This window comes from Anopheles cruzii, chromosome 2 (assembly GCF_943734635.1).
Source record: "Anopheles cruzii chromosome 2, idAnoCruzAS_RS32_06, whole genome shotgun sequence".
NCBI lineage: Eukaryota > Metazoa > Arthropoda > Insecta > Diptera > Culicidae > Anopheles > Anopheles cruzii.
Window position 1 is genome coordinate 52,624,180 of NC_069144.1, and position 13,897 is coordinate 52,638,076.

Genomic DNA, 13,897 nt, shown 5'->3' on the forward strand with positions numbered 1-13,897 from the left:
GCGCTTGCGTGTGGTGTCCTGGGGCAGAATGTGTTGAGTACCACCAGCACCGTACCTCCGGAAGCGATCGTCAATCTCGACGATGACGACTTTCAGCTATTTCTCGCGGGCCGTGAACCGAAGGCTTTTTCGGGATCGACGACAAGTTCCAACTCGTCTGTAACAACTAGCACGACTGCTCGGACGACGACTCCTCCGATGACTCCTCGGACAACTACTCCACCGACGACTACCACATCTCCGCGTCCACCAAGGCCGAATTCGACCACCTCGACTACGACTACCACCAGAACTCCTATGATGGGAGGGAACTCATGGCTTGAAGAAGGCACAACAACCGCAGATAGTACAAACACGCTCGATCGGCAATTCCAACAAGCGAACGAAGACTTTGCCCAGTTACTGCAGCTGGAACAGGATTTGCCGAGTGAGACCAGCACCATACTATCGACACCACCGCGTCCACAGAGGCCCATGTCGACACCGTCTACTACCAGTGTTCCCAAAATGCCTGTGATTGGAGGCAGCTCGTGGCTTGAAGAAGGCACACCAACTGCGCCTAACAGTGACGTGCTCGGACAGCAGTTCCAACCAGCGAGCCACGACTTTACCAAGTGGGTGATGCAACAGATGAACAAACAGGAAGTAGCGTTTGTTCCCCAGCATGTCCCAATGTGTAGTGAACGCGTGCAGGAGGGTGTCGCATGGAGCAGCACAGCCAGTCCAACAACCGTGGCTCCTTTTGCAGCCTTCAGCAGTGGCCAACCGGGTGGACATCAGGAAATTATCCACAGCCAGTTACAAACTTCCCAACAGTTGACGGATGGACTACTGACCCTGTGGACTCCGAGCGGGTCCTACATTCCGACGGACGGTCAGCGTTACACTCCACCAGCCGTCTCTCACCAAACTGTTACCTACGGAAATGATGGTGTTTCTCACAATAATCATTACCAAATCCAACACCACCAGGATCTGCAGCAGCAGCAACAACAGTTGGCTTTTCCAGGCTTCTCGCACTCTACTCCTACCTATTTCAGTCACCAGAACCCTGCATCGCAGCCTGGACCACAATCGACAACCTCATCTGATTGGGCTCCCATCGCGATAGATGACGTGCCAGCGTCAGATGGTGTCTTCTATTCGGACGGTAACTACTACTACACCCAGCCGGAGGCACCGCCGCCACCTCAGTTCCCACCGTACGAACTCCAGCATTTCGAGGAACCATTTTCGATTAATTACTAAAGCGTGGTTGATACCAATTTGTAAATGTCAATGCAAAAGACCAATAGCATGTTGATTGTTCTTGTTTTGTTCTTTTGCACCTATTTAATAGTTTGCAATTTTCTCGCGTCTTGGTGGACCGAAAAAACTGCCAGAATTGTACAGTGATTATGGAACAAATGTTTCCGTAGTTCAATAGATAGAACAAATTTTTCAGCCAGGCGTTAACCACCAAAAAATCCATGTGCTAGGTCCATCATTGTTCAATGACTTAAATGTAATTTTTGTCAACAAACAGAGACTGTCCATTAACAAAAATGTCAGAAAATTATATTAGAAAACAAATTTCGTAATAAAATTTAAATCAATCAAAAATAAACCTTCCAGTAAACCTATTGTATTAGTTTAGTGGCATGTTGTCAAAAATGTTCTATAATTTCTTGTTACTATTAGGTCTAGGTGTTAATTCGTGCGGTTTTTTTTCAATATTTATAACCTAATTACAACAACATAACGTATAACTAACTTATTGAAAGTATTGCCCGTCGTTAGCGACGACTTTCTCCCATCTTTCGGGTAATTCCTCGATTCCGTGTCGATAGAAATTCTTATCCTTATCAGCGATCCAGTCAGAGACCCATTTTTCTATACCTTCAAAAGTAGTGAACCGCTGTGCTGCCAAATCGTTGCTCATGCAACGGAACAGATAGTAGTCCGAAGGAGCAATGTCTGGAGAATAAGGCGGGTGGGGTAACAGTTCCCATCCGACATTTTCGGGATAGGTTTTGACCGGTTTTACGATGTGGGGTCGACCGTTGTCATTTTGAAAAATCAGCTTATCGTGGCTTTTAACCCATTCTCGTCGTTTTATGGCCAAAGCTTTGTTGCAAATGCATTAATTGTTGTTTATGGGATTGTCCTTCAATAATTTCATCAGGTTTTAAAAGCTCAAAGTACACCACACCTTTCATATCCCACCATATGCACAGTAGAACCGTTGCGCAATGAATATTTCGCTTTGGTTGCGATGGACCTGGTTCACCAGGCTGTATCCAGGGCTTTTTGCGTTTAGGATTCTTGTAATAACTCCCCTTTTCATCACCAGTAACGATTCGGCACAAGAACCCCTTTTTCTGCCATGCAAGCAGTAATGAAAAAGTACTTCCAGCAAAAAAGGCTTTATCAGGAACAAAACTTGACATGTTTAAATGCTAAAAACAGGTGTTGTTTACACTTTGACCAAAAAATCTATACTGCGTTAGATGCGTAATGACAGTAGCTGTCAAACACATATTTCATTTCAAAAATATTCGTTATACTTAGTGAGCAGTGCCATGTATTGTAAAACCGCACGAATTAACACCTAGACCTAATATTTATCAACAATTTAACACTTTGCTTTCAAAATAATGCTTTAAGTTAAAGTGGCTTTATGTTTCCAGATGTTTGTTTTGCGCCTCCAGAGGTATGCTTCTCACATAAAGCTGTGCCAGGGTCTTTTCCCGAATACCTTCACCGTTCGATTCGACTCAGACATAATAATAAATCGCCCTTATTCGATGTTTCGGTGTCGAAACATCACATTGGTCTTTTCAGTTTAGCAAAAAGGCAAGAATTATAGAGCGAACAGGACCGATAAAACCGATGGTTGAAACGTAAAGTCAATATGTCAAATGGATGCTTGTAATGCATCGGTTAGAACGGATAGGGCCCTACACTTTTGCTTCCAAGTTGAATCACAGTTCGAACTGTGACATACGAACAAATCAATTCGTATGCCGTAGACGGATGATCTGCTGACGAACCTTTTGGAACACGTGTCCCGACATAAAAGTAAACATTATCAAAATCACATTTTGTTATCAAAAAGCCCCAAAAGTCTCTCAGACTTTCAAGTAGAAGTTTCAGGACATTTCCATCCGCTTCCAAACTCCCAAGCTTCAATGCTTTTCGGATGTACAACTTATCGAACTCGTAAGTGAACTCGGGGATTAAATAATAGGAAAATTTCGAATCTCAATCGTTTATTCTTCTCGCTCTCGAACTGATTTCCTTCTCTTTTACCGAAACAGTCAAAGGTAAACAAAAGAAAAGCAATCGTCACCGACTGTTGGATGTGCCACCGTGTGAAATGCGATCGAAAGGGGGCAGTTCCTGGAGACAGTCAGGTTCTTCAGTGCCACTCGTTGGCGTACACGGCCGGAGCACCATAGACCGACGGATAGCTGCTGACGTAGGCCGCCTTGGCCAGCGGAGCGGCGGCAACGTACGATACCGGGGCCGCAGCCTCGTAGCTGATGTGAGCCGGAGCAGCAGCATGGACGTAGGTCTTGGCCGGAGCAGCATAGGCGTAGTGGGCCGGGGCAGCATAAGCGTAGTGGGCCGGAGCAGCATAAGCGTAGTGGGCCGGGGCATGGGCAGCGTACACGGTCGGGGTGTGGACGACCGGAGCGGCGGCCTGGTAGACTGTCTTCTCGACCGGGGTCGACACGACGGTCTTCTTCACGGCCGGAGCGTACACATCCTGATGCACCTTCGTGTCGTGAACCACGGCCGAGCTCGTGTGCGTAACTCCAGTTGGGACGTGTTTAAGAACGGTTCCAACATGAGCCAACGTGGGCTCCTCGACGATGCTCTTCTGGTACGAGATCTCCTTGTGAGCCAGAACGGCCGGGGCAGCAACGGAGTAGGCCAGCGGGGCCGAGTGAACCAGCGTGGCTCCCGGGGCGGCAGCGGCAACGGCGAGAAGAGCGGACAACACCACCTGCGACAGAGGAACACAAAAAGAAGCACGGAGGAATTAATTTCACATCCCGTATCGGACAAGCCGCCGGTAATCCGAAAACACGATATTTACCAGACGGAACATTTTGATTGATTGTTTGTTTGCGAGAGGTCTGTGTTGATCACTGGAAAGAGCTTGGCTTTGACTGTACCGCTCCAACCGCACGGTAACCCCTTTTATATGACCGCCGTGTCAAGTACGTCGCAGCAGCACCACCAAAACGTCAATATGATCGCGCCGACGATCGGGCACGCCCGATCGTCGTGTCGTGTCTTTCGGCTCTCGTTCGGCTTTTTTATTGTTTCTGCTTCTCAGTTAGGATATCACCGGCCCCCTGGCACATACCACTGCGACACGCATACGCATACACCGGTCAGCAACAGATCGGCTCGTTTCCGTATTCGGTGTCCGCTAAAACATGGGCCCGCCCTGAGTAGTGATGTATGGCAAGTACTCCCAAAAGACGGTCCACACGATGACCGACATCAGACTAACCGGTTAAGTCCTCTCTCGCCGTTCTACGATTCCGAGTGGGTAACATTGTAATGGATCCAGGTTCCCTAGGTGGACTAGGAAACGGGGGAACGACACGTTGAACGGTTTGACCCGTAGGAAAAAGAGCGAAAGGTACGCCATACGCCTGGTCGGCGTGTCGTCGGCTACGCCAAGCTTCCTTATTCAGGAAGCAGGAAGATAAAGTGAAACACAGCGCACAAAACCAACGGAACACGCAGAACGTAAAACGAAGTACCTCAGAACCGTACCACACTCCGCTCGGGTGGGTGGACCGATATCCCTCATTAGGAGAAATGTCAATGGCTTCCAGTGACACTCCGGGTTCGGCCAGTCCGTGCTACAGGTCGTATTATCTCACCGCAAATGTCAAGCCCCCGTATTCTGGTATGCCTCTCGGGGTTTCTGGCGAGAATGACTAAAACCAGCCCGCCGAGAATGATCCCCTGAATGAGTTTGATCGTCGATGGTTTGGAGCCGGATATATCTTTCGGGTCGGACCCGATCAGATTCGCCAAATTGAATTAACTAATTAATAAAGATCGACCATGAATGGAATCGATAAACAAACATGTGCTCGTTGTGCAAGCATTATTTCGATAAATAAAATCTCTTTGATAAAATAGAAAAACGAAGTATCGAAATAGAAAAGTTCAACCGTCTAAAATAAGAGAAATTATGCGTAAAACCAAAAACACTAACCTGCTATAGAAGAAAAAGGACAACAGTAAACGAAAAAAAAGAATATAATATACACCGCGAAAGATAAAAACACGGGGATGCAATATAAACGAGCTAGGATAAAAGCCACACAACGAAAGCGTTCCGTGGTATAATCGGAACCAAATGCCACCTACCAGTCGCGCTACGTGTCTGTTGTGTGGTTAACATTTCGAAAACAAGCGCGTAAATACAATAAAAAACAATAAAAAAGCGCAAAAAGGGGTAATCACAGTTCGAAGCTGCCGATGCTGGGCGAATGCACTTTGGTCGAATACGGACTTCATCTACCTTCAGGAATATTTCTTTTACATCCTACATCTGGGATGTGGCCTGTGGTTGGTGAAAATCGTAAAGTTAATCACCCCAAACGGAATGGAAAACCACGGGCCGCAATCTGGTTTGAAGGCTTTCCGGCTCCTGTTGCCCGACGAACCCGTCGGACGAGTCGGGAACACCCTTCCTGGACGTGTTCCCTCGGTGGACGGTTGGACTCGCAGACGGCGTCCACGAAGGTAGGCCAGAATGTGGTCCCAAACAAAGAGACTTCAATTTCCTGTAACTTTCGAGTAAACTACGTTTACGAAAATCAAGGACACCGCGGTGCATGGCGTGGCCGTTCGGTTTTTCGCTCGCCGTGCGCAGCAGCAGCCTGTGGCCAAAGATACTGACGGGTGCGAAAGGAAAATAAAAATAACAGTGCGAAACCATACCAGATCGTCGCTGGACCGGACTCTCGTTGGGCGAATTAAGAAGATCAGCGACCGTCGTCGTGTACGTGGCGTGTTCCGTGAGCAGGGAAAGGGATCGCGAAGTAGAGTAGGAGCGGTAACTGGCCGATGGCCGACGGTCGAAGGTGTGTACCGCGGATGGTGTCGTGTGTGTCTGCGGTCGCGGTATATAAGATTGACCGGACCGTTCCGAGAGGCACAGTCAGCGTTCGATCGCTCATACAAGCACAGCACAACACAGACCTTTCGTGTGTCTATTGAGACCCCGTTCCAACAAAAAACAATCCAAAATGTTCCGATTGGTGGTGTTGTCCGCTGTTCTCGCCGTTGCCGCTGCCGCCCCGGGAGCCACGCTGGTCCACTCGGCCCCGCTGGCGTACTCCGTTGCTGCCCCGGCCGTCCTGGCCCACAAGGAGATCTCGTACGAGAAGAGCATCGTCGAGGAGCCGACGTTGGCCCACGTTGGCACGGTCGAGAAGTCCATCCCGACCGGGTACTCGCACCAGAGCTTCACCCAGTACCACAACAAGCAGGTCGCTGAGCCCGTCTTTGCCCAGGCCGTGAAGAAGACCGTCGTTTCGACCCCGGTCGAGAAGACAACCTACGTCCAGGCCGCCGCTCCGGTCGTCCACACCCCGACCGTGTACGCTGCCCATGCCCCGGCCCACTACGCTTATGCTGCCCCGGCTCACTACGCTTATGCTGCTCCGGCCAAGACCTACGTCCATGCTGCTGCTCCGGCTCACATCAGTTACGAGGCTGCGGCTCCGGTTTCGTACGTTGCCGCCGCTCCGCTGGCCAAGGCGGCCTACGTCAGCAGCTATCCGTCGGTCTATGGTGCTCCGGCCGTGTACGCCAATGAGTGGCACTGAAGAACCTGACTGTCTCCAGGAACTGTCCCCTTTCGATCGAATTTCATACGGCGGCGAGCGAGCGAAACGCATTATTTTTCTCTTGTTCAACGTTTTCGGATTGTTTCATTGGAAGATGAGGAAAATAAATTAAATTGTATGTAAAACCATTAACCGTCAACCGAAATGACTGCCCATTCATTTATCCCCCGACGGTTAGTTCCGAATTAATTTTAATTTGCTACCAAGCTGATTTCGCACCGAGATTACGTTCGCCTTCGTCGGTTCGTTCGCACTGGACAGGATCTTGAATTTCGGTGACCTTGAAATACCGCCACCGGCCGTGATAAATGCAGCAAACCCTTCCCGCCGGCCGAGAGCCGTGACCGTGTCGCCGCCTCACATCCGATAGCCCCTTTCGCTTTCGCTCGACGCTGCAAGCTGTCATAGCTGAAATACCTCAAAGAAATACACGATCGTCCGGTCGGGCCCGGGGGATGAAATGCGCAAAACGAAGACCATCCGCTGCGATACAAAAAACATAACTGTGACCATACACCCCAGGCTAGCCAACTACTTCCTCGTTCGTTCGACGATCATTAAGCACGCACCAGCACGCGGCCAGCCTCACGGCGACCCCAAATAAACCATAAAAATGGTGGGCCTTTACTTCCTCGGGCCCAAAAAGGTGCCCCCGGGCGGAATAGCGGCTAAGCTTGGAGCTGACTGAGTGCACTGACGTACGAGATCGCCAGTCGCCCCCCCAGTGTCCCGACGCCCAACAATGGCGCGACGTAGTTTCAAGCCCCCCGGCATATATGGTAGCGTTCGGCAACAAATGGGATCGATCAGATGTCGAATTAGTTTTAGCGCTATCCAGCACCTAAGTGACGCCTTATGGCCGATCAGCCGGATCGAGATCGAACGGACGAACCAGCCGTGCGGACGCTTGTCGATCAATCAACACCCCTACGGATGCCGGGAGATCCGGGCAGGGATTACAACCACACACAAACAAGTGTGGGAAGTTAATGCACACCAAACCAAATTATTGTAAAACCATCGCCAAACCGATTCTTAACCGATGGCAGATTTCGCGGGTCATTGCGAAACCACACTTCGTCATGGGCCGGTAAACTTGTGAACGGAATTCTTACGTGCTTTACGCGAGCGTGCGTGCGTGTACACGGCGATGGAGAATGAAATCAAAAATACCTAGCGCCAGACAAGCAAAAAATACCGATCGCCAAATTATTGTAAAAAAACCCACGAAGTAAAACCGGCCACTCGAACCAACAACAAATGGGCCGCCCAAAATGCAATCGCGAATAACTAGCAGACACCCGACAACCTTAATGGTTTTTATGTTTTAAAGTTCAAGTGCACGGTTGCGGCCGCATTAAAAGTAAAAGTATACCGACAAGGAAATCGGCCCACGGTGGAAGTTCGCGTGCCGATCGCCATCAATTTAGACCAACCAGATTCTGGAGTACGGGCGCCACGGTCAACGGCTTTACGGTACAGATTCGGTGCTGACCACATACAATGTTGTAAAGTAATAAAAATCCAATTCAAGCCACCGAACAGTGATTCGGTACTCCGGAACGAGAAATAAATCAAATGTTCGATGAAGCAGTGCTACCTACCAGCAATTGGCGTAATCACTCTCATCTTGGCCTCAACACTCTCATTTTATCGCCCACCTTTGAAGGCTATCATTCGAAAACAGCTAATAATGTTTGCTCGCTGCATTCGACTCGATCAAACGCAACACTCCCTCCGAAAGACGGGCCCAAAGTAGGTCAGCAACAGACGCTGGTGGCCACTGTTTTATAAGACCAAATCGGCAATCATTTTCCGTAGCAATCCGTGGTTCGGTGGAACAACATATTTTGTTCCGCAGCATCCGCGGTCGGTTTGAAATTGGGCGCCTACAAGTATGCAATCGGTTGAGCAAAAGCGCGTTTGAATTTCCCAGCATCAACTGAAACGTCAGTCTACTTTGAGTGATGATTAACATGATCGAAGTTGTAGTCTAAGATTGCGGTCACACATTCTAATGATGAATCAGATTGCATGCAAGGCATGGCATTTTTACAGACCGATCCGTCCGCCTAGAGCAGATTAACACCAGATGTTTTAAAAACGTTCGTCGCACAGCTTTAATAAAAAAATGGAATAATTTTCAGGTATCAGTTTTGTATAAAATTTCAGTGCGATCCATCTCAGGGTTTAAAATTAGTGGAACTTAGTGGAACTATCGTCTAACGGCACTGTTTGCTTTTCTCACTCCCTGGCCCAGCCATCTAGCCAGTCCAACGGGAAGCATCTTTTTGGCTCGTGCATTCTTAGGTAACAACTCCTCCTCCACCGTGACCGGTTCACGGTTGTGCAACGGTGACGGGTGCGCCGGTGACGGGTTGCGCCGGCTCACCGGTGGCAGTACAGCTTATTGATCTTCTGTACATCCTTCAGCGAAAAGCCCGCGCGCTGACCGAGCTGGCCACTGTACTTAATCTGCCGGCGAAAAGAAAATGCGTTAACGCCACCGTTATGCAACCCATCATCAGCGCGGCCAGCTGGCCCGGCGAACAGCTGTTGCCACCGTGACGACCAACACACTGGGCGGCGTACCTTTGGTTCCACCGTGGGCTTTCCGTTTTTGCTGAACGCCGTTCTGGAGTAATGCATGACGCTGCCATAGTCGTACGGCATGGCGAGCGTCGTCGTCTGCGACTCACTTTCGCGCCCAAAATTGCTCAACAGATTCGGGCGCACGTTCCGGAAGTTGATGCGCACGAACCGATCGCGATCGTAGCGCGTGTGCTCGTGCAGGAAGCCCAACACGTGCATCAGCTCGTGGACGATGGTGCCCTCGAGCGCGAGACAGCCACCCCGCTGCAGGTTCACCACCTGCCGGCCGCCCATCCGGCCGACCGCGGACCAGCAGCCGGTGCTGCGGCCCTCGATCACCACGTAGTCCCGCTCCTTGGTGTGCGGCACGAACCGGATGCAGGTCTTCTGGTGGAACTGCTCCATGGCCGAGAACAGCTTCTGCAGGTCGCCGATCGCTGCAAAGGCATAGGAGAGCAGCGGGACACACCGAGAGACACGTTGCACACTCCCTTTTGCACGGTCCTTGCCAGGCCGGCAGGCCGGCACTACTCACAAAACTCATCACTGAACTCGTATGGCACAACTCCCTTGCTCCACTTGGTGCTGGTAAACTTGAGCGCGTTCCGCTCGATCAGCGGCTGATGGATGTCGCCCTCGGCGTACGTGCCCAGCTCCTCCGGGTTGACGGAGTTGTTGTGCGGTCGCCAGGATCGCACCAGCTCACCGATCGCCGCCTGGTCGTGGTTCCCGTACAGCTCTTCGCCGAGGTGCGAAAAGTCGAAGTCGTAGTCCCGGAAGCGCCGCTTGCTGGCGATCCGTGCGTCCACGTCCTTCACCGAGGACACGGCCACGGTCCCCAGCACGCTTAACCACACCATCAGCAGTCCCATTCTGGGCGGGCAACAACGACGACGACGACCACAACAACACCAACACACGCGGTTCCACGCGGCCCAACCGATCGAGACTGAACCGCCGCGTTACGCGAGCGCCAGCTTATGTAGGCCCCGGTGGCCCCCCAAAACTCGTGGTCCTCCCAACCCAACAGTAGGCCAACCTCGTGCTCGTATCGTGGCATCCTCCGATAGCCGGGCGATAGCGCCCGGCACCCCGGCGCACAGATAATCAATCCGCTGTGGCCTCCGAGGGCTCGGCTGTGGGTTGGGAAATCGGTACCTTCAGTTGGTCAAACATAACTCCCCACTGACTGACGCGGTGGAGGTGGCGGCCCGGGGAAGGTATTTTCGATTACGCCAACATCTTCTTTTTCTGACAGACCCCCACCCGACCCGGGCAGCAGGAGACCCGGCGCGAGAAGAAGGCGCGAATGTGGGAAAAGTCGGCCGACGGCCAACTGTCCAAACGTGGTGCGCGCATGGCTCGGGTGTAGGCCGGGCCGATGAGATGCCGATGTAACACACGCGGCCCGGCTCTCGGTATCTCGGGCAAGCTTCGACACCACACACTTCTGGAGTTCGGACAGTTTTTGGCAAAGGCGCACGCGCCAACTCCATCGCCAGCCCCACAGATCGTAATAGAGAAGATCATGTAATATACAGGCCAGGCCCCCGGGCCCCCGGTCGTTATTTCGGAGCACTTTGACCACACACACACGGCACACGGGTAAAATACTTGCCAACCCCCCAACCGGAATGCGTTGCGGCTCCGGCACTCGTTTTTCGTTTCTTGCTTCGTTATCTGAACCTCGCCAGACCGCAAGTCTGTGGCGTCCGCCGCGTAATCAAATCGTTTACCGGGCGTTTCGCGCCCAAACCGCGAGCGGCCGCTCATTACGATCCGCACGCGCCCAGCTCATTAGGTGCGGGTTATCGTCGATCGACGACGGTCAGGACGATAACACGGGCGGCGAAATTACCTGCCGGATATAGCTTTTGACCTCGTCGACACCCTTCGACGCAAGCCGTCGTAACGTCGTCTGCTGCCGAACCTAACCTTCAAAGCGAAGGGGCTCTGAAGGGGGCCATCCATTATCTGGTGCGTAACCGATGGTGCGTATATCGCTAATAATTAATTCCATAATCTAGCTGATTGGAGTGCCTCCCGCGAGACAGCAGCTCGCTGCCAGCGCTCAGTAACACGCCCACGATGGGCCTGCAGCGAGTGTTAAACGCTCTTCACGCCCTGCTGATCTGCAACGTGCGGGCGGTCCGCGCCGCCAAGGGAAGCCTCACGCTGGAGGTTGCGCGGGCCCCGGTGCAGCTCGCGGTACCGTTGACGTTTGTGGCGCTGATGACGTTCCTCAACCCTTGGGTGATGACCCATCGCAAGATTACGACCTGCATCAACTGGTACACGATCCTTGGTCGAGTGCTGGCTACGCTAGCGATCGTAGTGCTACTGGTGTTGGATAACTTCTGGAAGCGTCATCAGTTGCTTGACCTGCTGAAGAATTTACCCTCTGGAGAGTGGAGCATACCACGACGCGGGTCAGATCGCGGCACTGTCCGACGGTTGCAGCTCTGCAGTCTGCTGGTGTTTGATTGTCTGTCCGTAGGCGAAGCGTTACTAAGACTCTACGCGCTACAGGCGTACGTATACGCGCCCGGCATCCTAAGTGGCCTCCTGATCGAGCATTACATCCTGCTGAATGGCTTCCTCTGCCAAACGATCGCCGAAACCGTTGCCGAGTGTTACGTCACCGAGAGACAGCGGCTGGCGGTGCAACCGCCCGAGGACTCGATCGTTGAGCGGATGCACGCCCTCGATCACTGTAAGGGCCAAATCTCGGCAGTGCTCGGTTGGAAGATGCTGCTGGTGCAGCTCCACCTGATGCTGAACATATCCTTCTGCACGTACGATCTCATGCAGAAGATCTTGGACGCGACGCCATTCAACGACATTGCCCGGCTGATGATTATCGCCACGCTGGACGCAACAATGCTGTTCGCGCTGTGCTTCTACTGCAATCTGCTCCGTGTGGAGGTAACTGGTTTTGGTGGATATTTAATCCATTTAATGTCCTTTAGCATAAAATATGCAAACTTCATTTGAGCTTTACCGTACACTAGGACAAACTACTCAATTATTGACCTTAAAGACCAACACATGGTTCGTTGGGTGTTTGTGTACTGGTTCAATTCTCTAATCGTCAGTTTACGCTACGGCATTATTAATTGCCTCGGGTCCAACTCCTATTAATACTTCATTACACACACGTGTGGTCATTGATAACTAATTCAATGATGATGACCAGTTCCTTTTAGGGGCACGTTACGTATTAGCAACCAGTTCAAGTACAAACAACCGAGCCTTTGATTCTGGTGTAAGATTAAGTCACACATCCGTAACCGATCCATCGGCAATCAGTTCCCCAACAATGAGCGAAATGAGGATTCTCATCATATTCAATTACCTCTTTATTTCGCCAGTCCGCGTTTACGTCTCGCACGACGAGGTGACTGTGCGTCGCAAGCATGTAAAACGCAACATATTAGTGCTAGCAGTCCTCATCACTACCGTGGCCTGGGTTGAGTCGTGGTATTTGGCGAAAAACTTTGAAAACGCCACCAGTTCCATTTCGGTGTCGATGACGCTGCTGAAGTATTTCTTGAACATGGTGAATATGTACGTTGTTCTGTACTGGATGATCTGTTACGGAGCCAAAGTGTTTGGTGTTTACAATGGGCTCGTTGCACTGAACGTTGCCATCGGTAACATCAGGCGTGTTGCGTATGTGCTCTCAGACCGCTACCGTGTTTTGAAGGTACTGCTGTCGCTAGTACTCGTTTGGGGAGGACTGTTGTGCGGCTACCATTTTGGCATTCAATGGTACTACCACATAATGTCCTTTGAAGTATGCCTGATACTACTCGGAAACACCATCATCGAGGTGATTTTGGAATTGCACAAAATGTGTCTAATATTCTTCGGCATCTTCCTATCGCAGACCTATGACAACTTGCGGTCGCTGTTGTTTCAAAGCAACGCCACAGTGCAGATGACCATATTCGAGGTAGTCGATAGGCTGTACATTTTCAAGCGACGGCTCACGGAAGCGTTTGGGCTTCTATTGTTTCTCCTCACGTTTCAAAGCTTTGTCGCGTGTTCGACCCATGCGTACCTGATGATAATCCTCTCCCAGGAGGAATATCCTGGTGTGGCATTTTGCGTAAACACCATTCTGCTGACTGTGTACATTACGTTGTTCTACAGTGTGACCTATTTCTATGATTCCATTGAGGTGAAGGTGAGTCGCTACTTACACCTCACGGCGAGCAAAAAAATGATTGACAAAAATACTCTAAGGAGCTGCTAACGAGTTGTCTTTTTAGGAAAGTGAATTTAAAAATGCCCTAAAATCGATCCAGTACACCGGTATTGAGAACCAATCGGGAGCACAAAAGGTAAGATCTGAAATGTGCCATGCAAATGAAACAAATAAAATTCATTGATCGACAATCGTACAGGATTTCTACGACCTAATCAATCTGAAA

At 50.8% G+C, this 13,897-nt stretch overlaps 4 protein-coding genes across 5 annotated transcripts; 2 read left to right on the forward strand and 2 right to left on the reverse strand.

Moving 5' to 3' along the window:
* Window positions 1–9: 9 nt before the first annotated feature.
* On the forward strand, window positions 10–1,248 carry LOC128266938 (uncharacterized; the record flags this gene model as incomplete). Its single annotated transcript, XM_053003727.1, has 1 exon — window positions 10–1,248. A coding segment is annotated over one exon (1,239 nt), but the record flags the coding sequence as incomplete, so codon positions are not given.
* Window positions 1,249–3,253: 2,005 nt separating this feature from the next.
* LOC128278008 (vitelline membrane protein Vm26Ab-like) lies at window positions 3,254–4,147 on the reverse strand. 2 transcript variants are annotated; one of them, XM_053016638.1, is made up of 3 exons: window positions 4,085–4,096; window positions 3,896–3,991; window positions 3,254–3,862 (listed from the first exon to the last, which is right to left on the reverse strand). In XM_053016638.1, the coding sequence occupies exons 1-3, from the start codon at window positions 4,094–4,096 to the stop codon at window positions 3,401–3,403; spliced, it is 570 nt and encodes a 189-aa protein (XP_052872598.1). In that variant the 3' UTR covers window positions 3,254–3,400. The 2 variants fall into 2 exon arrangements, with proteins under 2 accessions (XP_052872598.1, XP_052872597.1); XM_053016637.1 differs by having other exon boundaries at window positions 3,254–3,991; window positions 4,085–4,147.
* A 2,042-nt stretch (window positions 4,148–6,189) lies between these two features.
* LOC128277746 (larval/pupal cuticle protein H1C-like) lies at window positions 6,190–6,998 on the forward strand. Its single transcript, XM_053016254.1, has one exon. It carries the CDS (start codon window positions 6,267–6,269, stop codon window positions 6,846–6,848), a length of 582 nt encoding a protein of 193 aa, XP_052872214.1. The 5' UTR covers window positions 6,190–6,266; the 3' UTR covers window positions 6,849–6,998.
* A 2,259-nt stretch (window positions 6,999–9,257) lies between these two features.
* On the reverse strand, window positions 9,258–10,333 carry LOC128266939 (hatching enzyme 1.2-like). Its single transcript, XM_053003728.1, has 3 exons — window positions 9,997–10,333; window positions 9,462–9,898; window positions 9,258–9,344 (listed from the first exon to the last, which is right to left on the reverse strand). Exons 1-3 carry the CDS (start codon window positions 10,331–10,333, stop codon window positions 9,258–9,260), a joined length of 861 nt encoding a protein of 286 aa, XP_052859688.1.
* Window positions 10,334–13,897: the final 3,564 nt, after the last annotated feature.